At 36.7% G+C, this 24,343-nt stretch overlaps 2 protein-coding genes across 6 annotated transcripts in view; both read left to right on the top strand.

The window, feature by feature from the left end:
* The window catches only part of ARHGAP11A (Rho GTPase activating protein 11A), a 30,320-nt gene extending 14,557 nt beyond the window's left edge, over positions 1-15,763 (top strand). Inside the window, exons 8-12 of one of the 2 annotated variants that reach the window (XM_069097650.1) lie at positions 69-236; positions 8,065-8,194; positions 9,055-9,163; positions 12,943-13,081; positions 13,403-15,763. In XM_069097650.1, the coding sequence (XP_068953751.1) occupies positions 69-236; positions 8,065-8,194; positions 9,055-9,163; positions 12,943-13,081; positions 13,403-14,994 (2,138 nt within the window). In that variant the 3' untranslated portion in view covers positions 14,995-15,763. The remainder of the gene's footprint in view (positions 1-68; positions 237-8,064; positions 8,195-9,054; positions 9,164-12,942; positions 13,082-13,402) is intronic. The other variant, XM_069097651.1, reaches the window with a different exon arrangement.
* A 2,028-nt stretch (positions 15,764-17,791) lies between these two features.
* Positions 17,792-24,343, top strand: part of SCG5 (secretogranin V) — a 71,774-nt gene continuing 65,222 nt past the window's right edge. For 3 of the 4 annotated variants that reach the window (XM_069097655.1, XM_069097653.1, XM_069097656.1), the window contains exons 1-2: positions 17,792-17,941; positions 23,829-24,060. In XM_069097655.1, the coding sequence (XP_068953756.1) occupies positions 23,844-24,060 (217 nt within the window). In that variant the 5' untranslated portion in view covers positions 17,792-17,941; positions 23,829-23,843. The remainder of the gene's footprint in view (positions 17,942-23,828; positions 24,061-24,343) is intronic. The other variant, XM_069097652.1, reaches the window with a different exon arrangement.

Raw genomic sequence — 24,343 nt, forward strand, 5'->3', positions numbered from 1 at the left:
TTAAAGTATAATGTTTTTGTTAAAATGCAACTTTGTTGAAAAAAAAGACATAACTTCTAAAATTACAGCTCTGTCATCAGTGACTCCAGTGATTCTAACACCTAAGACGAAGCGGAAACTACCAATGGATTCTTCACATGGCTTTTCAAGCAAAAAAAGGAAGTCCATCAAGGCCAGTTTAAATTTTGAGTTGTTACCAAGTAGTTTCTTCAGTAGTGTTTCAACACCTGCATCAGGTAGGAAATAGAATTTGCGCTATTGAGATTAGACATGTGTACAGTGATGTCTCATTTATCTAGCAGTGAATTGTGTTTCATTTCATTCAACAAATAATTGAATGTTTATTCTGTATAAAGTTGTAAACCTTGAGCACAAGAACTATGGTATTTATTTTAAATCCCTGTCTTGAATCTGTGACTATGCCTGAAACATAGTAGGTCATAATAATGTTTGTTGGCTAAATGAATGCAAATCTACTTATGCAGAGCACAGATGGCAGAAAGCTGGGAGGAATAGCTAACACATTGGATGACAGTGGGGATTTTGGGTTGAGAATTTGGTATGAGTTTGAAGCATGAATTCAACCTAGCAGCCAGATTATTATTTCTCTGTTGCCAGTATCTCAGAACTATGAGATTCTGTGCCTCTCTGAGAGGTAGGAGCAGTGAGGACCTGCACTGACTTTGTGCTCAATCACTGAAGGACACTAGAAGGTAGGAGTATTTATGAAATAGTCATATTTTTTTTCTGTTGTGGGTAATTCTCAGCTGCTACCCCCATCTTTCCTGTGATTCAGTCAAAAAGGGGCAAAAAATCTTTTCCTCTTTTCCCATACTCTCAGCTTTATGCTCCCATAGTCTTCCTTTGCTCAGGTGTTCCTTTGTATCTTCTAAAGACCCCGAATTATTTTTTAAAATTCCTGTATCTCTTAACTTTTTTTTTTAATCTTACAATAACAGAAACCTGATTCTCCTCAGAAGATAGGAACTTTCTTGCCACCATCTCCAGTGCTTATAGCTTCTTTTCTCATGTTCTCTGGAGTGTCCTTAGCCAAGAGGAGGGGGAGGCACACTCTTGTCATAATTCTTAGCCTGGCATTTGAATCCTTTCTCAATCTGGCAAGAACCTACCTTTCCAGTTTTATTTCCTATTATTTCCCTTCATATTTTCTCTGTTCCAATCACACTGGCTCCCCTTTCCCCTTTCCCCCCTCAACTAGAGACCTTTAATGTCTGGGTTACCACCTTTTAGGAATGTTATAGAGGAGAATTTTTGTTAAGATACAGATTACATTAGATGGCTACTGAGGTCTATTCCAACTGAGACTTTAGGAAAAAGTAAAATTTTATTGGAGCTCTCACTCTTTAGGATCCTATGATTATGCTTTTACATTTTCTTTTTCTGAATACTGAGGGCTAGTAGTGAAGTTGAAGGCATCGGGAGTTTGAACCTGTTGTCTGGGTCAATAAATACCTGGTTATTGGGTCCCTAGTGCTGTATTCAACTTTACACTTTTCTCAAGCTCTGTAGTTTCCAACCCAGATGTCTGGAGACCTCAAACTCCTGCACATGGAGAAGGTGCTTAGTTAAACTAGGGCCTGGTTTTTAAGATTCTGATCCTTTTTGATGCTGAGCATGGTACCTGAACCAAAAAAATCTCCCTCTTCATGGTTATTTATCCGTTAGTACTAGTTCTGCCTTCAGTAACAACATCAAAATCAAAATCAAAACAACATCTTCATAATAGCCCTTTGCATATTTGAAAGCAGCAATTTGGAGGGCAGTCCTAACTCCCTTAATCATTTCTTCTCCAGGAAAAACATCTCTAGTGTTTACAACTATTCTCCTAATGGCATGGTGTTATGAACTCTTTTTAGATAGTCTACCATTTCAATATCCCCCTTAAAATGCGTTGCCTAAAGCTAGACACAATACTCCTGGTAGCTGACCTGCACAGAGAACAAGCTTACTTTCTGTGATCTTTATTTTGATATATTTTTAATAAATTTTGTCATTATTAACAGTTTTTATCAAGTTAAATAATAGCCTCTTTTCTTAATTCCTTTCTAACTCCTTGCATATATATATATTGTTGCCAGTGTTTTGCTTATTTATATAGCAATAGTCTCTATTGTTCTGATTATCCTTTCTTTACTTTGCTTCATTTCACATGTCTTGTATATCCCTATTCTTCATAGTTGATGTTAGGGTGCAGTAATTTTTCATCACATTCATATAACCCATTTTAAAAATCATTCCTTAGTTGCTGAACCCATGGGTTGTTTTCAGTTTTTTGCTATCATGAGTGAAACTGCTGTGATGTTTTTGGAAAATACAGGTCTCTTTTACTATTAGTACATTCTTGGATATTGTCTTAGTAGTGGATATCTGGGGTAGAGTGGCTACTACTTAAGTTTTATATTGTTTCTCCAGTGCCTTGAGCAGTTCCTTACATGTTGTAAATAAGAAATAGTTGGTGTAGGGAGTCATAGAGCATGCAATTTTGTAGCTTTTATTTTTTATACTATATTGCTTTCTAAAATCTATGGTGTGTTATTTTGTTTATTTCTCCATATTCCCACCGGCTTAGAATTTTATTATTTCTAATTATCCCTGCCCCAATTTAATGAATATAAGGGAGTATTTTAGAGTTGTTATACTTTCTTTCTATAATTATCAGGGAATTTAAACAAACTTGCAGGTCATTATTGATAAGGAGTTTTTCTTTGCTATGTCCTACCATATTAATACAGCCTGAAATCATGTTGCCTTTCTGTCAACCAAAAGGCCCAAGTCTTTGTTATATGAACTGTTAGCAAGCCAAATCTTCCCCATCATGTGCTTGAGCAGTTGATTAAAAAAAAAAACTTAATGTGAGACTCTGCCTTTATTTCTATTTAAAAAAAGTTTCATCTTTTTGGTTTCAGTTTAGGCTTTTCTGTCAGTGTCATTTTAAATTTTGATTTGAATTGAAATATGAGCTATTCCTATCCACATTGTATCTTTTGCAGATTTGATAAGCTTCCCTTCTGTTTCTTTTTCTAAGTTTTTTTTTTAATTAAGGCATTGACTATCACATGGATTTGTGACACTCCTCTAGAAACCCCTCCTTGTTAACAACAGATTACTAATTTGTAGTCTAGATACAACTGTTTTTATCTACTATTCTACCCACTTATAGTTTTAGCCAAGCCTGTATTTTACTATCTAATTCACAAGAAATATCACTAGGGAATTTTGAGTCAAATGCTTTAATCAAAATGCAAATGCTGAGATAAAGTTACAATTTATGACACTTCCTTCATCAATTAGGGAAGGGAATAAGCTTTTATATAGTACTTACTAGGTACCAGGTACTGTGCTACAAATATTGTTTGAGTCTCATAACAACTCTGATAGGTAGATACTGTTATTTCCCCCATTATATAATTGAGGAAACTGAGGCAAACAGATTAAGTGATTTTCTCAGAATCATACAGCTAGTATATATCTGAGGCTGAATTTAACCTCTGGTCTTCCTTACTCTAGGTCCAGCATTATATTCACTCTGCCACCTAGCTGCCTAATTATTAATGTAGTAATTTTTAATTTACATGGAAATTAAATGTTTGGTATGATTTAAAGTGTCAAGGTGCTATACCTTTATTATTCCCCTCATGAATCTTGGTGGTAATTCTCCCTTTATTTCTACTTTGAAGATCATTCTTCTTAGTGGAGAAGTTTGGAATAGATGAAGATTTGAATAGTTCTGCTTTCTTTTAGTCATCTATTGATATTATACTATCTTCTCTAAGCGAATGGCTACTTCTTCCTTAGTCTTATTCCAATCATAAATTTTAAAGCACTAATTGTCTTTAGCAGTTTTAACAAGCTAATTCCCTTCTCTCTTTTCCCTCTCCTTTAGAAGTAAGCAATTTGATAAAGGTCATACAAAACACATTTCCATATGAGTCATGCTGTGGGAAAAAGAAACAGACCAAAAACAAACAAGAAATAGGAAGTTTTAAAAAGTATGCTTCAATCTGTATTCAGACTTCATCAATTCTTTGGATGTGGATAGCACTTTTCATTATAAGTCCTTCGAAATTGTCTTGTATCATTGTATTGCTGAGAATGGCTGAGTCATTTATAGTTGATCATGATACAAAATTGCTGTTGCTATGTCCAGTGTTCTCTTAGATCTACTTATTTCCAAGATTTTTTCTGAGAGCATCTTAATTGTCATTTCTTGTTTAGTATTCCATCACAATCACATATTACAACTTGTTCATCCATTTCCCAATACTTAGTGAGCATCTCTTTAATTTCCAAAAAATATTTCTGTACACATAGGTCTTCTTTTTTTTAATCTCTTTGGGATACAGACTTAGTATTGTTGTTTCAGAGTATGCACAGTTTTATAGCCCTTTGGGCATAGTTCCAAATTGTTCTCCAGAATGGTTGAATCAGTTCAGAACTCCATCAACTGCAATACTGTCTCAATTATCTGATGGGGGTAGAAGGGGTGTGGAGTGGGGAGGTACCTCAGAGTTGGTTTAATTTGCATTTCTCTAATAGTGATTCAGAGCATTTTTTTATATGACTATAGATAACTCTGATTACTTCACTTGAAATCGCCTGTTCATCTTTTGACCATTTATCAGTTGGGGAATGACTTGTATTCTTATAAATTTGGCTCAGTTCTCTATATTTGAGAAATGAGACCTTTATCAGAAAAACTTGATGTAAATATCTGCCATTTTATTCTACCTTGTTCATCCTTCTCCTTTTATTCTGTTCATCCTCAAAAAAATTTTGCTTCTGCCTTTCCCCAATCTTCCCTCCTTTTGATCATTGCCCATCCTGTTCCACTCCTACTTTCCTGTAGGTAAGATAGATTTCTATACCCAACTGAGAGTATATGTTATTCCCTCTTTCAGCCAATTCTGGTGAGAGTATGGTTCAAGCGCTCCTCCCTCCCTCACCCCAACCGCATTTCCAGTCTTCCCTTCTCTAAAAGCTCTTTTTGTGCCTCTTTTACGGGAGATAATTTATCTCATTCTACCTACTCTTCTTTACCCCTTCTCCAGTGTATTCTTCTTTCTCACCTCATAATTTTATTTTTGTAGATATTATCCTGTCATATTCAGCTCACACCTATGTCCTCTCTCTATACCCCAACTGCCCTAATAATAATAAAACTCTTAGGAGTTACAAGTATCATCTTCCCATGTAGGAATGTAAACAATTTAACTTAATTTAATGCCTCATGATTCTTCTTTTCCTCTTTACTTTTTTATGTTTCTCTTGAGACTTGTATTTGGAAGTCAAAATTTCTATTCAGCTCTGGTCATTGCATCAGGAATGCTTGAAAGTCCTATATTTCATTAAATGTCTACTTTTTTTCTCTAAAGGATTATACTCAGTTTTGCTAGGTAGCAAATAATTTTTGGTTATTTTTGGTTATAATCCTAGTTCCTTTGCCCTCTGGAAAATCATATTCTAAGACTTCTGATCCTTTAATGTAGAAGCTGCTAAATCTTGTATGATCCTTGTGGTTCCACAGTACTTGAATTGTTTCTTTCTAGCTGCTTGCAGTATTTTATTCTTGACCTGAGAGCTCTAGAATCTGTCTTTAATATTCCTGGGAGTTTTCCTTTGTGGATCTCTTTTAGGAGGTGAGTGGTGGATTCTTTGAATATCTATTTTACTCTCTGGTTCTAGAATATCAGGGCAGTATTCCTTGATATTTCTTGAAATGTGATGTCCAGGCTCTTTTTCAAGCATGACTTTCAGGCAATCCAATAATTCTTAAATTATCTCTCCTAGATCTATTTCTGAGGTCAGTTGTTTTTCCAAAGAGATATATTTTTTCATTCTTTTGATTTTGTTTTATTGTTTCTTGCTGTCTCATTGGCGTCATTAGCTTCCACTTACCCATTTCTAATTTTTAAGGAATTATTTTCTTCAGTGAGTTTTTGTACCTCCTTTTCCATTTGACCAATTCTGCTTTTTAAGGAGTTCTTCTCTTCAGTGGATTGTTGTACCTGTTTTACCATTTGGTTTATTTTCTTAAGATGTTATTTTCTTCAGTATTTTTTGTGTGCCTCTTTTACCAAGCTGTTGATCTTTTTTCATGCTTTTTTTGTATCACTCTTTTTTTTTTTTAAGCAATTGGGGTTAACTTGCTCAAGGTTACACAGCCAGTTATTTTGTGTGGGTGCCAAGTATCTGAGGCCAGAACCGATCCCGGGTCTCTCAATGCCAGGGCCAGCACTCTTACTCACTGTGCCACCTGGTTGCCCCTGTTTTGCATCACTCTTGTTTCTTTCCCCAATTTTTCCTCTACTCATTTTATTTTTAAAATCCTTTTTGAGCTCTTCCGGGAATTCTTCCTGGGCCTGAGACCATTTCACATTTTTCTTGGAGGCTTCGGATGTAGTTATTTTGACTTGGTTGTCTTCTGAGTTTGTATTTTGATCTTCCTAGTCACCATAATAACTTTCTATGATAGGGCTCTTTTTGTTGTTGTGTGTTCATTTTTCCACTCAATTTTCAATTTTATGTTAAAGTTGGTCTTCGCTCCCGGGGTGGAAGGGGCTCTGTCCCAAGCTTCCAAGTTTTTTTTTTTTTTACAACTGTTTTCTGAGTTAGTTTTCTGAGTGAGGTAGTAAGTTTTCAGTTCTTCCAAGGTGGTATGATTTAAAGAGAGGTATGTTTATTCTCTCCTGTCCTGTGCTCTGGTCTGTGAATGACCACAAATACTCTTCCACCCTGGAACTCTCACCAGGATTCCCACTCTTCTTCAGCCACAAGTTCTTCTGTGCTAGGGCTCCTTCTCCCCCTAGGACTGCAACCCAGATCTGTGTATGGGAAATACAACAGTGCCAGCAAAGGGACCTCTGTAATCTCCTTCTGACCAGTTGTCAGTCCCCCTTACCAATTTCTTGCCTCTTTCCAGTCTTCTTACACCTTACATCTCACTATGTATTTTTCAGTTTAATGATATTGTCTTCCCAAAGACTGAAATTTAAAAGTCTCTATCTTTAGGGAACTTAAAATTTACCCAGGAAGATAAGCAAGTAAACAAATAAATATCAGATAACTTGATGGGGGAGAGAAAACATTAATGGCAAGGAGGAGTAGAGCAGAGATAAAGAGGAAATGCATTTCAGTCAAAGGCACGGAAGCAGGAAATGGGTTACTATATTTAGAGGACAACAGGTGAAACAGTGACTACATAAAAGACAGTATTAGGAAATATCTATAAAACTAGTCTGTATCTAGATTGTGAAAAGCTTTGACTACAAAACTGAGAATTTTGTATTTTTTTTCCTAAAGGCACCAAGGCTTCTTAAGGAAGCAATATGGTCAATTCTGTGTTATAGGAAGATATTTTGGAAGCTGTGTGGAGGATGCATCGGAGGGGGAAGAGTTAAGCTAGGAGTTTAATTAGGCTATTATAGTTCAAGCAAGAGTGAGGAAGGTCTGAAATAGGGTGGTAGCTGTGTGAGTAGAGAGAAACTGGAGGGAGGCAAGAGGAGAAGGGTCCAGGGCACAGACTTGGAGAATATACATGGTTAGGAATGGGACATGGGTGATGATTCAGTAAAAGAAACTGAAAATGGCACTCAGACAGGTCAGAATAGAAACTGGCGAGTAAATTGAAACCAAAGGAAGAGAAAAAATACTGGAAGATCCAAGTGGTTATTAACATAATGTTCTAACTAGCTGAGCTATGAATTATGAATTATTATTATATATCATAATTATCAATTATGAATTGGGGAAACAAAGAGGGAATGTGATATTCTCCCCTGGGGATATTAAGTCAGAGTTTCTATATAGGAAATATTTTGTATGTTATTAGCAGAATTTAAAACCAAATTAAACATTTTGTTGATCCTCCTAAAGTATAAACTTAATAAATTAAACTAGTTTTTTCATGTAAAAGGAAAATGAAGGAAGGTTATTGAGCCCTAGTTTAAAAAAAAAAACTTTTTGGAATTGAAAGTCCCTTAAAAATTGATATGTTTTGTGCTTTAAAAAAAATCACAGTTATTGTACGATGTGGTACTTTTATAGTTCAATTTGAAGAAAGTCCTGGTGCATCTTCCCAGAGTTCAGTCTCCCCCATAGCCATCAATGGAAATCATCTGTTGAATACAGGTGCTCAGAGGCGAAGTAAAAGGATTGCAAACAAAAAAGTATGCAGGTAAGTTGCTTCAGTAATTAATTTAACCAATGAAACTTGGTTTAAATTATTTTGATAGTTTGCTTTCAATTATTTATTGTTTCTGCAAACTAATATCACTTTAATAATGAAACATTTTTTAAAATTTCCCTGTCATTATACTAATATATATTAGTCAAGAACATTCCTTTTTTTCTCTATCAAATATTCTCACTATGAAAACCACTTCTGCTCGATTAAAACCTTATCTCTTGTCCTACAGTACATAATCTTTTTTTTTTTTGCTTTTTGGAGGGCAATTGGGGTTAAGTGACTTGCCCAAGGCTAGTCAAAAAACGGCTAGTTTTTGTGTTAAGTGTCTGAGGCTGGGTCTGAACTCAGGTCCTCCTGATTCCAATGGGCTGGTGCTCCATTCACTGCGCCACCTAGCCGCCCTGTCAGTATACAATCTTAATGTTTTACTTGTGATTTAGAAATCTATTAGAGTCTAAGTCCAAAGGACTATGAAGAGTTCTTATCCGAAGCACAATAATTTGTCACACAAATAAAGTTTTCTCTCATATTCCCACTACTTACAATATTTTAGTTCTAGAATAGACTTAGAAATCATCTGCTCTAAACCCTCATGTTATAAATGATGAGGAAACTGTCATCAAGTTGTGATTTGCCAAAGGTCCCACATAGATAGTAAGGACTCCTCCATAAAGAATATCTGTTATTTTTATTCTTTCAGGAGACGAGCACTAAAACTTATTATGGATTTTTATTTTAAGTTTTGCCCCACAGACATAATATTGTTGGCAGCATATACAACTTAAGATTATCTTGTTTTCAAAAATTGTATTTTTTCTTCCCTCTTGTGCAAAAAAAAAAAATTTTAGGGTGGAGTCAGGGAAGGCAGGTTGCTTCTCCCCCAAGATAAGTCGTAAAGAAAAGGTCCGAAGATCTCTTCGTCTCAAGTTTAGTCTGAAGAAAAGTAGCAGAGATGTAGTAAGTATTTTTCATTCCTTCATTGTTTTTTCACTCATTATTTCAAACTTGTAATTTTAGTGAACTAATTTGTCAGATACCAAAGCAGCCACAAGTTCTACTAAGTACTGCTAAAAATGCCCATATTTTTAGTAATCCACAAGTAAAATTTGCACCATGAGTAGTTTGTTTCTAAATCTCATGTTTTATATGTATTGGACCACAAAGAATTACACTTTCATTTGTATTTTTTGTTTTTCATTTTCCAATATACCTCTACCTTCTTTCTTGGTAGCTGTCCTGAATAATAGAAAAGAAAGAAAATAGTTCAGAAAAACAAACCAACGCATCAGTCAAGTCTGATGTTGTATACAGTATCCCATGTACATAGTCCCCAATATCTAAAAAAGAGGGAGAGAAGTACATTCTCATATCTCTTCCTTGGTCATTATGATTTCACTGTATTCAGTTTTCCTTGCCTTGTTTTGTTGTTTTTTACATTTACATAGTTGTCATTATGTACACTTTATTCTTTGTTCTGACTATTTCACTTTGCATTATTTCATATTAGACTACATATTTCTGTATCCTTCATAGTAGTAATTTCTTACGGTATAACAATATTCCATTATATTCATGTATCACTATTTTCTTATCTACTTACCAGTTGATGGGGTATCTTTAGACTTTGCTTCCAGTTATTTGCTGTTACAAAAAGTGCTGCTATCAATATATTCGTATAAATGGGCCTTTTTTTTTGTCTTTGACCTACTTGGTGTATGTGTCTGGCAGTAGTACCTCTAGGATAGAGGATATAGACATTTTAGTCACTTCCTTAAACTATTTCCAGATTGCTTTTTTCCAAAATGGTTGGATTAACTTAGCTTCTGTTATAGTGTAGTAGTGTGTCTGTTCTTTTTTTATTATGAACTTAAACATGAACATTTCAATATACAGAGAACAAAACTTCTCTTGCAAGTAGTTTGAGGGTTTTCTTTAAGTAAATGTTAAATTTAACATGATAGTAACAGAACCACTCTTTGTTCCCTTCTGAACTACTTCTGCTTTTGATTTCTTTATTTTTAAATGTTTTGTCAACCCTTTCTTTTTGATATTTGTATATACACACAATACATGTGTGCATATACAAATGTGTATGTGCATGTGTGTTGTGTGTATTTGGGGTGGGGGCGATGTATCACTATCATTACCCACAATCCCCATCCCTCTCCACAAATCTTTCTTTCTAAAATAGAAGCCCTGGCCCTGCCTTGCATAATCAAACAAAAAGAATCAACACGTTGGCCATGTGTGAAAATATGTGCCTGATGCACTTCTCTGCCATTCATAAACCATAATTTTTTTTAGCCATTCCTTGTTTCTACTTATTTGCTACCAGAAAAAAAAATGTGGTTAGAAATATTTTGTTTGTGCCCTTTCCTGCTATCTTTGATCTACTTGTCTTTCCACAACTTATCCAAATTTGACTTCCCATCTTTTGTTATCTGCCAATTTTTTAGGCATGAAAGGAAACTTCAGAGTTGTTTTGAATTTTCTCTTATCATTAGTAAGTTGAAACAATCCTTCATATAATTACTCATAGTCATATTCTTTTTTTTTTTTAAAGCAATTGGGGTTAAGTAACTTGCTCAAGGTTACACGGACAGTTATTTCTGGATGTGGTGCTAAGTATCAAGAGCCCGGATTCGATCTCCAGGTCATCCCGACTTTGGGGCCAGTGCTCTTACTCGCTGTGCTACCTGGCCGCCCCAAGTCATATTCTTTTAAGAGCTATTTATCCATATCTTTTTTTACTTTTTAACCACTGAGGAATGAATTTTAGTCTTATATGTCCATACCAGTTACCTCTAAATCTAGGAAATCAGGCATTTATCAGTTATGTGATAGATTTTTTTCCCCTTGTCAGCGACTCCCCTTATTCTAGTTCCATTACATTTGTACTAAAGTTCTTCAATTTCATGTAAGCAAAATTATCAGTTTTATCCTCTAACCTTGTTTGGTAAGAATTCTGCCCTTAGCTATAGCTTTTAAAGGTACCTCATCTGGTTTTCTTCTAATCTTTTTTTTAAGGTATGACTTTAGGGGAGGCCAGGTGGTACAGTGAGTAAGAGCACTGGCCCCAGAGTCGGGAGACCTGGGATCAAATCCAGGGTCAGATACTTAACACCCACCCAGAAACACCTGGCCGGGTAACCTTGAGCAAGTCACTTAACTCCAATTGCTTAGGGGTGGCCAGGTGGCGGAGTAAGAGCACTGGCCCCAGAGTTGGGAGACCTGGGATCAAATCCGGGCTGAGATACTTAGCACCACATCCAGAAATTACTGGCCGTGTAACCTTGAGCAAGTTACTTAACCCCAATTGCTTAAAAAAAAAAATATCTATGACTTTAAATCTTCAGATCATACATCCATTTGGAGCTTATAATATATAGTATAAAATGTTTGTACATAATTTTTCTCAGACTTATTTCCTGTTTTCCCAGTTCTTGTCAAAATTTATTTTATTTGCATCCCCAGCTTCTACCATAGTTACTGTCACATAGTGTAAAGCACCTTAACAAGTACTTACTGATGGAATTGATATGTAGGGATTTCTTCCAAAATTATGTCCTTGGGTTTATTGATTTCTAGATTATTTAGTTTGTTTTATGAAAAATAACTATTTTCTAAAGGCAAAAACATTTTAGGAGAATGACATTGTTTTACATATTTTTGCAAATCTCTTTAATTTCTGACTTAATAGAAGACAAACACTTTATTATATTTTTATTATTTGTTAAAACTTTATTATTATTATTTATTATATCTATATACAGAATCTGTTTGATACATTGTTTTTGATGAAGTTAATACTGCCTCACAGACAGGCAGTTTGAAAAGGGTGGAGTATTTTAGTAGGCAAATGGTACCTTAATATTTGTTATGAAAATAGTTTTGACCTCTTGGACCCCCCCTGAAAGTATCCCAGGGATTCCTACCAGAAGTCTGTAGACCATACTTTGATGGCTGCTAATCGAGTGTTTTCATTGATCTTTCTTTCCTTCCTTCCTTCCTTCCTTCCTTTCTTCCTTCCTTCCTGAAGGGGGGAAGGCAGGGCAATTGGGGTTAAGTGACTTGTCCAAGGTCACACAGCTCGTGTTAAGTGTCCGAGGCCAGATTTGAACTCAGGTCCTCCTGACTCCAGGGCCAGTGTTCTATTCACTGAGCCACCTAGCTGCCCCAAGTTTTCTAATTAACCAATATCAAATAAATTTAGTAATTATTGCCTTATAGCATAATAATTTATAGTCTAGAAATAGTATTTTCTTTTCATTCCTTCTTTTTCTCAAGATATCCCTTGAGATTCTAGATCTTTTGTTCCTCTAAATGGATTCTCCCTCCCCCCTTATTTTGTATTGTATAAAACACTCAGTTATTTCATTAGAATAGGACTAAATCTTTATATTATTTTTGGTTGTATCATCATTTGTATTACATTGGTGTGTCCTTGATATCAGCACAAAATATTCTTTCCTTTATTTAAGTCGGGTTTTTTTTATTGCTATAAAGAGCATATTATAATTATATTTACCTAGAGCTTGAGTGTGTTTTGGTAGATTGACTCCTATGTACTTTTTGTATTTTGTAGTTATTTTGGATAAGAATTCCCCTAGAATGTTAATTATTGTTTACATCAATGTTGTTATTTTTCTGAAATCATTATTGCACTTTCTCTTATAATTTGTAATTGAGTAATTAATTTCATAACCCAAGCTTTAAAAATTTGTTTTTCTCAAAAGAACAGATGTTCTGGTTTGAATAGATATGAACATGTTGGACGGAGACTTGCAAGTCAACAAGATTTTAAAAATAGGATTGAATCTGTAAAAACTGGACTGCTTTTCAGCCCAGATGTTGATGAAAGATTAACAAAGAAAGGTATGTATAATATCTTTATAATTTACTAAAAAAGACTTAGAAAAATGTTAAGGATTAACAAAGGAAAAGATAATCTGTACTTAATCTTGGGTTAAATTCTAATACTGGTGCAAAGTATTTGTCCTGGTGATTACTTTTTATGAATAGCTGAGAAGTTGTCTGTTAAAATAGCAATCAACTTTCTCATTTTAAAAATGTTTCTGTTATCAAATTCAATTTATTTTAATGTAGGAGCTTTGGAAATAAAATAAGCTAACACATTGGTGTCTCACAAATTGATTAAGTTAAACGTATTTAATTTCTGCACCATTTCATTTTCAGGGTCAAAGCATATCAGCAAATCTGAGGAAAATTTGCTAACTCCAGAACACACAGATGATATGAATTATCGAATGTCTTGGACTGGACCTAATAATACTCATTTTCAAGAATTTAGTACAAATGTGACATCACTTGTGGGAACTTTTGTCAAGGAAAGTAATCTTTCTGAACCTGTCCTTACGGTTGAAATACCACCTGAATTTCCTTGTGAACTCACAGATATTCATGCAAATGATAAGCATGAAAACAGCCTAACTGGGAGTTCTCTTAGTGGAGATGAAAATAATTTAACCACGGAAACTTTAGTGAAAATTCAGAAAGCATTTTCTGAATCTGGAAGTAATCTTAATGCTTTGATAAGTGACAATCCTCCATCAGACTCTGATTCAAGGAAAGAAAAATTAAGTGAAATACCTAATGTAGAATTTAGTCCAGAGAAGAATCTATCTGAGACTAAAGAGTGTCATGAAATGACAATGTTATCTATGGAAAAGCATGATGAAAATCATACCAATAAAGAGGATTTCATTGTTTTAGAGCAAAACTTCTTAGTAAATCAACTTCAAAATTCGGTAAAAGACACCACTATAGAATCTCATACAATTCAGAAAAGAACTAAGTCAGATGAGAATCTTCATTTAAATATGCCCAAGGACTATTTAAATACGCAAGAATTTCCCAGGAATGACCAAACAAATAAACAAGAACTCCCTAGAGACAAAGAAATCATTACAATGGAAGAGACTAAAATTAGTACTAAAGAAAATGAAACGAGTTGCTCTAATTCTGAGGAAGTTGTCACTAAATTTTCAGGGAAGATTACATGTCATGTATCAAAATTACGTAGGAACATAAGAACTGTTGAGCAACAGTCATTGATACAAACTTGTGATAAAACTCTTGCAGGGAATTTTCAAATGACAGATCATGGAAAGGTTTTAGACCACATACATTGGTTTAATAAACTTTCATTAAATGATTCAAAAACTGAAAGCAAAGTTAAGTCACCTCTGAAATTTCAGCGTACTCCTGTTCGTCAGTCTGTCAGAAGGATAAATTCCTTAATAGAAATGAATAGACAATCGCGGAGGTTGACCAATTTGAGAGAGGTGCCTTCCCCATTGGTTAAATCCATAAGCTGTGATAGTGATCTTTTTTCTCATGTAGAAAGCACGTCAAATAATTCCTCTGCTGCTCTTCTTTATTCAGAGCTTAAGCAAGAACAAAAGTCTATGCCATTTGCCCAGTCAAGCACAGAGATAACTGCCAAATCCAGCATAGATTTGTCTTCTAAACCTTGCTCAAAGGTGAAGAGACATCCAGATTCATGGAGTACTTCTCTGAGACCTACAAGAGTTTGCAAACAGAAGGTGGTACTTGGTAGCCACATCAAGTCAGTTTTGGATGACCTAACTAATCATGAATCATTAAAATCTGTTGTAAATACAAGTCCAGCTTTTTCTGTTGGTACACAAGAGAAGAGTGTTGTCAGAAAGCCATCAGGAAGAGAAAGAGTTTGGTATAAAGGTTCTCCAAAGAATCCAATAGCAAAGGTTCAGCTATTGCCAACAACTAAACCTCTGGAACTGTAATTACAGAACTTTTTTTTCTTGATTTAGTAATGTATATAGGATTAAGGATCTGGTGCTTGAACTGTAGCATATATCCATGCCAGTTTGTAGCTCAGGCTGGTTTTTACTAGTTTTTCTTGGGTATTTTAAAATTTCAGTGACAAATGTCTTGGGTTTTTATGCTTGTACAAATTTCATTGCCCTGATTTAACTTTTTAAAAAATTTTCTGACTGGATTTACAAGTTGGGGATTTGTTTTTTTATGACATTTTTTTTTTTCATAAATGGCTTTGAAAATGAAAGGAAGACTAAGCTACTTACTGCCTCTTTGAATTCCTAAGTTAGATAAAATTTCAGCAAAGAAAAAGGCTAGATATGTTAAGGAAATAAATTAACTTTATTTTTGTCTTATTTCTTTAATTATATTGTTAACGTTCAGAATCTTTGTGGAAAGTTTCATTTGATACCTTTACTATTGCTATAACATTTTTGAAACTTCCCTTTTGTTCTTTAAGAAATGTTCCAACATCACATATACTTAGAACAAGTGTGTTCTGCTGTGCATTTGCATGGACTTTTATGACGTGTTTGAATCATTTCTGAGTTATATTGTGGTGTCTAAATCAGGCTAATCAATGAACTATGATTATGATGCAGAAACAATTGATGACTTTTAAGCCATACTGTATGTTTAAAGTTAATTTGCACAAACATGTCTGTACCTGTTGTCTTGTCCTATTTGTAATTAAAAGTATTTAAGGAGGAAGAGTAAAACTTGAAGCAACTTTGATCTTTGGTGATTTCTGTATGCAATTAATTTGCATTTTTATATAATCAAAGCATCAATGTACATTCAACTTTAAATGAAGGCTTGTATGGATTGTGTTTAATTGTTATTTATTTAGCATAGATATTAAAATAAGAATATCCTGGAAAATTGCTTGTCTGAAACTATAACAAATGTCTTAGAGATCAAATATAAAATGTTTTGTAGGGGGAAAAGCAAGTTTGGTAGAGTGATCGAGGGTAAATGCTGAGAATGAAATCTGGAATGATAGGTTAGAACCAGATTGTGAAAGAAATTTTAAAATGTTAAACAGTTTAAATTTTTTTTTTCCTAGTGGTAATAGAAAGTTGCTGAAGATTTTTTGAGTAGAGGAGTAACATGGTTCAACATGCTTTAGGGATAGAGGCTTGAATCTGTAATTTCTTTGACATTGGCATGTTCCAGATGAGGAAGCTTCTTCCATTAATGGAGTCAGCACCTTCTTTACAATTTGTAGTTTCAGATAGTTCTGTAGTACTGAGAGGTTGTGGCTTGCCCTGGGACATACAGCTAGTATGTGCCAGAGGTAAGTCTTGAATTCAAATCTTCTGAATTTCAAGGCTAGCTCTAATTCACTATATTTTGCTATAGCGTGACATAGCTTTTATGTGTTGGACTATAGATCTGAACACAGGTTTACTAATTCAAGTCTACTGCCCCTTGCTGTCTCTTTCTGTCTCTGTTCTCTTTGCATTCCTTTGAGCTTTTATTTATTATCCCTAAGGGGAACTCCTATCTATGCAAATTGGCAAATGTTCTGCAATTAGATTTGTTTTAGAGTTGCCTGGAGCACTGAGAATTAACCCCAGGGTCAAAACCTCCAGGTTTGAAGCTGATTCTTTATCTTAGGCACCATGTTTCCTCTCTGTCCTTTGAAATAATGATTTTCAAATGTATATCCACCTTTTTTCCCCAGAGGATCCCTCCTTGTAATGCATCTCCACCCACTGCACTCCCACCACCACCAAAAATGGGTTTGAATTCCTTTATTCTAAAGTTGTTTCATTATCTGTTCCTACCACCAAAGACTCCTTAGTTCTTCTCAAATTTGCTGCCACTATTTCAACCTGTTCTCCTGTCTACACAGTGATATCTGTTTGCCTTGCCACCCTCCCTCAATTTTTAGAAAAAAAAATTGATTGAGGAAGAGATATGCAGTAGGATATCCTTTATTCCAGCATGGAACAGATTTATATTATATATGTATTTTTTGGTTCAACAAATGTTTATTAAAAACCTATGTTGAGTACACCATACTAGACCCTGAGGGAGATAAAAAGATTAATAAAGTAGCAGTCCCTGCTGCAGAAGACTCACACAGTGCAGGGTAATTAGGTGGTGCAGTGATGGAATGTTTGACTTGAAATCAGGAAGGCCTAAGTCTGAATTCTGCCTCGCACTGTGTGCCCCAAAATAGCAGTTTAGTATGTTCTATAACTTAGATTCATATTATAACTAGAAAAGAAATGATTCCTCTATTATCTCTAATTTATCCTGTGTGTATATATAAACATATGTCCATAGTTTTCTTATCTCCCCCATTAGAGTGTGAGCCCCTGACAGCAGGGACTTTTTGCCTTTGTATCCTCTGCGCCAGGCACATGATAGGCTCTTAATAAATACTTAGTGACTGAGGAGTGATCCTAGACAAGTCAATATCTCCTAGCCTCTGTTTCCTCGCTTGTAAAATAGGCTCACAAGGTTGTCATGAGGGTAAAATGAGACAAATGTAACGAGCTTTGCACCCCTTAAGCGCTATATAAATGCTAATTATTATTAATCTAGTTGGGGTTAAAAGATAACACAAGCCACCCTTTACACCCTTAAAAGATTTCAAAGAACCAAGGGATCAGAGTTTTTAAGTAGTGCCCTTGACCTTGCCGGAAGCTGGAGAAAGGTGAAGAGGCGGGTACCCGCTGTATCCATCCGTGGATTCATTTTGGACCGGGGTCCGCGGGGTGGGAGGTAGGAAGCCTAGGAGCCAGGCTTGGAGTGGAGAGGCTGCTGGAGCCACCTGCCCAGGGGAGGGACGGAAGGCGGAGCCGAAACTACGGAGGAAAGGGGGTGACGCACCAGTGATTCTTTAAGCCAGGCCCAGAGATCTGGCAGACCCTCGAAGGAGTTCCCCTCTTAGCTGTACGGGTGAGTAGCCCTGAGGAAGTAAGGCATGTTCCCCCACCCCCTTTCATCCTTCACCCCCTTTGGTTCTACCTTGCATACTCCCTTGCAAAGGCGAGCGCTTCCCTCAGAGATGGGGATGCAGGAGGACTGGAACTGAGGCCCGGATCTTTGGTTTGCGATGCAGGAGAAGAGAATGAGAGTTTAATTTTGTGGGAGGAAAATTGGGGGATAATCAGCCTGGGGAAATAGGTAGAGGTGGAGGAAAGATAAGGGGTTCGGAGCGGGGGGGGGGGGGGGGGGAGGGGCAGGGAAGGGCGGAGATCTGATCTGTACAGAATTGCATTGTGTGGTGATGAGATAGACACACACCCCGCCTTCTCCATCCTAGGATGGAGATAGCTGGAGAGGGACTTGGCTGCCACCTGCCTTTTTGGTAGGAATTGCAGATTCTTCCTTGGCCCAAAACTGTCTGTCCTTTCACTGCTTTCTTAGGGTGGATTTAAAATAGAGTGAAGTAGTATTTTTTTTTTCCATGAACAAAACCAAACCACTTTAGATGAAAGAATTTCGGGGGTGGGGTGGGAGGGAGAGGGAGGAGGGAATGAGGAAGAAGAAAAACTAGCTTTGTTCCCTAATTTTGTCCAGAAGTTAGGCTATTCTGTAAGTAGAAGGAGAAAAACGGGGAAAGGGAGAACTGAGAGGGAGCTGAGATACTGACTGGTTGGAGGTGGAGGATAATTCTAGCAAAGTTAATGATTTGGACAGAGAAATACAGTGTTGGTGTAGAAAGAGAAGCCAAGATTTAGTACAGACTGCCTGGAGGAGCTCATTTCTCCCCCCCCCCCCCCCCAGCGGTGTCATGTGTTCCTAATTTTTAACACCCTAATCCCAAATCCCCTATTCCCTAAAAATTTGGAAAGTATAAAACTTGTGGTACAACGGTGTAGTGGAAACAGTTGAACTGGGAGAAATATAATCTGGGTTCAAATCCTGACTCTGCTACTCACTACCATTGGGACCTTAGGAAAATCTCTTAGCTTCTCTGGGTCTCTGGTTTCTCATAAAATGAAGAGATTGGACTAGATCACCTCTAAGTGTCTTTATAGCTCTTAGTCTATTGTGATTTTCTCTGCCTCTGTTCTCCACTAAAGGATCAGAGATAGGTGGAAATGCTTTGAAAGGTTAAAAATACTATGTAGTTTGTGAGAGCATGTTGTAATAGATAAAAAGCTGATATGTGCCAAGAAGATTTTGGTCCAAATCTAACCATGGACACATGCTGGCTATGTAACACCCTGGATGAAGTTTAATTGGCAGAAGGAATTTTCTCACTAATAATTATGTACCTAAACAATGAAATCATAGGCTGAGACCAACAATTTTTGTTTGCTTCTTTGTTATGTGTTAAGGATGGGAGAAATGGAAATTAAACAATTTGATTTGTTCACTTCAGATCTTCCTCAGCTCCTCAAAATCCTGAGAAGAGATGATGCTAGAGATCATTTTTTCTGCTTACTGTCATATCCCTTTGTCTCAGTAAGGTAGAAGTTCTGAAGTTTATGTAGACAAAAGCGTCCAAGACACTGGACTAATTGTTCTTACAGGGAGGAAGCAATAGTGTGGTAGAATTACTAGATTGGGAAACAGTCACAGGAATGTGCTAGAACTAGCTAGAATCTGAGAGAGCCAGTTATTAAATTTTTAATGTGAGCATTTACACCTTGGAAATTAGCTAACATTACAAATCAGGGCTTCCTTTATTGTTTTGTTCATTGTGAAGACTTAAGAAAGAGATGGAGAAAATCTTAATAATGTGGATTAAATTTTAAATGTATTATTGTATACATTCCTTCCTCCATCCAGCTCCCAGAAGAAATTAAACATTTACCAGCATCCCCCTGGCACAGAAGACCTAGAGTCTTTGCTTAGCCACTTAATAGTTGTTTGACTTTTGCTAGTCACTTAACATCATTTTTTTTTTTTTTTTTTCTTTTTGGAGGGGGAAGGTAGGGCAATTGGGGTTAAGTGACTCGCCCAAGGTCACATGGCTAGTTTTGTGTTAAGTGTCTGAGGACGGATTTGAACTCAGGTCCTCCTGATTTCAGGGCCAGTGCTCTATTTGCTGTGCCACCTAGCCACCCCCCCCCCCCCCGCCCCAACTTAACATCATTTAACCTCAGTTTCTTCAGGAACTGAGTCTGAGAAAGATTAAGGGATTTGTGTAGGGTCACACCATTAGTAAGTTTTCTGAGTTTCTGAACTCAGGACTTCCAGCTTTGTAAGCTTTAAAACATTACGCTTCAAATATTATACTTTTAAAAAATGCAGTTCTTTCTGCCCGTAATAACACCACCACCCTGATCCCCACTTATCTTTGCCCATTTAAAATCATACTGTCCCATCTTTCAATTGGGGCCCAACTTAGGTATATATCCTCCATCATGAAGAAGACTCACAGAATTTGAAAGGTTTAAAGAGCTTTAGAAATCATCTAAGAGGAGCTAAGCCTCTCATTTTATAGGTGAGTTATCTTAGACCCAGAGATGTTAATTCACTTGTGCAAGGTCCCACAATGGCAGTGCCAGTATTTGAATTTTAGCTTTCCTAAGTCAGTGTTCTTTGGTTGACACCACTTCTCTGCCCTATAATCATCCTAGCTAGCCTAAAAGATACCCAATACACATTCTAAAATTTGAATTGAATTCACTTTCTCCTTTTTCTGAATGACATTGTATACTACTCATATGGCCCTTATATTTTTTGCACTGTAGTTACTTGTATACTCTTGCATTATTAGATTATAAGCTATTTCAAAGCAAATAGAAAGTGTTGCTACCTCCCTCCCAGCACTTAGTATAATGACTGCACTTTGTAAGTCCTTATTTAATATTTATTGAGCGAATGAATGAATGATGGTATCAGCAACAACTCATCAATATAACCTACTTCCCAGTTTCTATCTCACTTTTCCCCCCAACTACTTTTCTTTCTCTTACTATTATGATTTGGACCCCAAAAATTCATCCTTGTTAGTCTTTGCTATTCAGGGGGTAGGGTTGGTAGAAGAAGAAAAGAAGGGAAATGATATTACTACTATACCTCTCCCATTAGCAAGAAAGTCTACCACATTTTTCTTTTGATTGGTTATGAAAGGGTGATAATAGAGGTGGTGTGCAGCCATGGAATATTGATTGAAGACACTAGGCATGTTCAGCCTGGAGAAGAGAAGATTCAGGAGCTACATGATGATGGTCTTCAAGTATTTGAAGGGAAGTCATGTGGAGTAGAGATTAGACTTTCCCTTTTGGGCCCCAGAGGGCAGAAACAGGAATGTTAGATGGAGGTTGCAAAGAGACCAGTTTAGACTTGATGTTAAGAAAAATTACCTACCTATTTTTATTGTTATGGTTCAGTCATTTCAGTCATGTCCAATTCTTCATGACCCCATTTGGGATTGTTTTGGTAAAGATACTGGCTTGCCATTTCCTTCTCCAAATTCTTTTTACAGAAGAGGAAACCGAGGCAAACAGGGTTAAGTGACTTGCTAGGGTCACACAACTAGCAAGTGTCTGAGGCCTAATTTGAACTCAGGAAGATTAGTCTTCCCAACTCCAGGCCTGGCACTCTATCCATTGTGCCACCTAGCAGCCCCATACCTAACAATTAAAGCTGTCTAAAAATGAAATAACTTTAAAAGATGGTGGCTTCCCCCTCATTGGATCACTTCAAGCAGAGCCTACTTGTTGAGTATGCTAAAGTGCATATTCTTTTCAGGTATGGGTTGGCCTTAGATGGCTGCTGAGGTTCCTCTAACTCGCAAATTCTGTGATTCTGTGATTTCAGAAGGTTTTGTGAAAAGGGAAAAAGTTTGGGAATACTCCCCTAGCCTAGCCTTATTGGATAATTAGTGTATTGATCCTCCTGGGTACAAAGCACTGTACTAGATAGAAATACTTCACATAATGTGGTGTGTATGTGTGTGTGTGTGTGTATTTATTTAGATGCAGTGCCTAATCTTGTGTCATGCTTTGCACATCCACTAAAAGTGATTACCTGGATGGAGTCAAAGTACCAACCCTCTAGTAAGTTTTCAACTCCCTCAGTCATATTCAAATTGTCCTGGAGCCTGCCAGTTCAATCAGAGAAGTAGCACCACAAATATCCCTTAAAATCACAGAATCTTAGGTTTTGAAGGGGTCTCAGAGGTCATTTAGTCCAACCTGTACCTGAACATGTATAGAGATATGGCATCCTTAACCCCTAGTGACCTATGTTCACCTGTAGTGAATTTCCTATACCTCTTTTCCCAAGTAGTCTATCCCATTTTTTAACAAATCTAATTGTTTAGGAAGTTTTTCCTTATATTAAAGTGTAATCTGTTTCCTCGTAATTTCTATTCATGGTCCTATGTTCTGTTGTCTAGGACCAACTCAGTGTGGTATAGTAGAAAGAGTACTGGATTGAGAGTGAGAGGACCTGGGTTCAAATTCCTAACTATGCTATGAACCTCCTCTGGGGCAAGTAACTTTGCTTCTCTGGACCTCAGTTTCCTCATCTGTAAAATGATGGGGTTGGACTGGATGACTTCTTGGGTTCTTTCAAGCTCCAAATTGTGGCCCTTTTGAAATTTTCAGAAGTTTAAGGTAACCATCCTGTTTCTCCTCAATCTTCTCTGGGTTTAACACCCCAATTCCTTTCATCTTTATATGGCATGGTTTAAAGTATCCTCACTTCCTTGGTCAGCCCTTCTGTTCTTAGAACTAGATGCAATGCTTGATATGCTGTCCGACCCAGCCAGAGTATGACAGGGCCACCTACTACCTCCTTAGCCTTGAATATTAATAAAGGCCAAAATTGTATTGATCTTGTTGCATTGCCACATCATACTTTTGACTTGTATGGAGTTTTTGGTCCATCAAATCCACCAGATCTTTTTCGCTTTAATTGCTATATAGCCAGGTCTTTCCTGCCCTGCACTTAATAGTTGTTTTTTTAAACCCAAATGGAGGACTTTTGTCTTTAATATATTTTACCACATTTATAGTACTTCTTTATTAATCTATGATTATATTATAGAGAGGCACCATGATAGAAATCTGGCTTTAACACCAGAAGGACCTGAGTTCAAGTCCAGTCTCTGGCACACATTGACTATGTATGTAACCCCTAGAAAGTTCTGGGCCACTTTGAAAGTATATATTGCAGAGTATTGACTTGCATTGTTGGGACTATCCTCATCTCGGAGTTCCCTATCCCAATGAAATCACAGATCTGGTCCATATCCCTCTTATGATTATATTTCACCTTGTTAGCTTCAGTTTATCAATACCCATTTGGATCACTGGTCTGTTTTTTAATATATTAGCTGCTTCTCCTGGCTATATGTCATCTATATTTTTAAACACATACCACCTATGTCTTCCACTAAGTCACTGGAAAACATTTTGAATTAGGTTAGGGACAAAGAAAGGGTCTAGCTTCCTTCCATCATAGCACTCTTCACTTCAATCTGACATCAGTCAATCCATTCATCACCACAGTTAGGAGCTGGTTAGTTAACCAGTTTCTGAATCTACCTAACTATACTATCATCCAGTGCACATTTCTCCATCTTGCACAAAAGAGTATTATAAAAGACTTTGTTAATCAAGATATACTATGTTCAGATCCTCAACAACAAAAAGAAAAATGTTTCATTTGACTTGACTTGTTCTTCTTACACCCACATTGGATCATAGTGATTCCCTTTTCCCTTTCTAAACACTCACAAACCTAGAATTTCAGCAGGATTTGCTGTCAAGCTCAGTAACCTAAAGTTTCAACTGCCTACTTTTCCCCTCTTTTGAAAAACACACAGCCCCCTTTCTCCTTGTGGTCATTTGATAATTGGTCTCTTTTCTTTTTACAGGTGAGAATAGGCTCCATGATGCTGTCCACTGTCATATACAGTGTGGTGTTTTGGCTGGCGCTGGGATGGACTCTGTCATCTGCTCATAGTCCTCGGACCCCAGACCGAGTCTCAGAAGCAGATATTCAGAGGTTACTCCATGGGGTAATGGAACAGCTGGGCATTGCTAGACCCCGTGTAGAATATCCAGCTCATCAGGCTATGAATCTTGTGGGTCCACAGAGCATTGAAGGTACTTACTATGTTTTAACCCCTCTTGGTTTTGCTTTGGCTTTTATTGATTAAAAAAAAAACCATCACATCCTCTTTGGTTCTCTCTTTCCCCTTCATTTCCCTTTTCTAGGCTTTGTATAACCACATATTTATACAGGGCTGTACCAAGGGGGCATTTTCTTCCTATCATAATGTCTTAAATAAAATGGGGATAATAGTGGCACCTGCTGCAGCAGGGTTGTTGTATAGATTACATGAGAGGGTATTTGTAAAGTGCTTAGCACAGTGCCTGGGACAAAGTA

This window comes from Petaurus breviceps, unplaced genomic scaffold (assembly GCF_028583685.1).
Source record: "Petaurus breviceps papuanus isolate PSGF00001 unplaced genomic scaffold, PetGlider_PUasm1.0 37, whole genome shotgun sequence".
Lineage (NCBI taxonomy): Eukaryota > Metazoa > Chordata > Mammalia > Diprotodontia > Petauridae > Petaurus > Petaurus breviceps.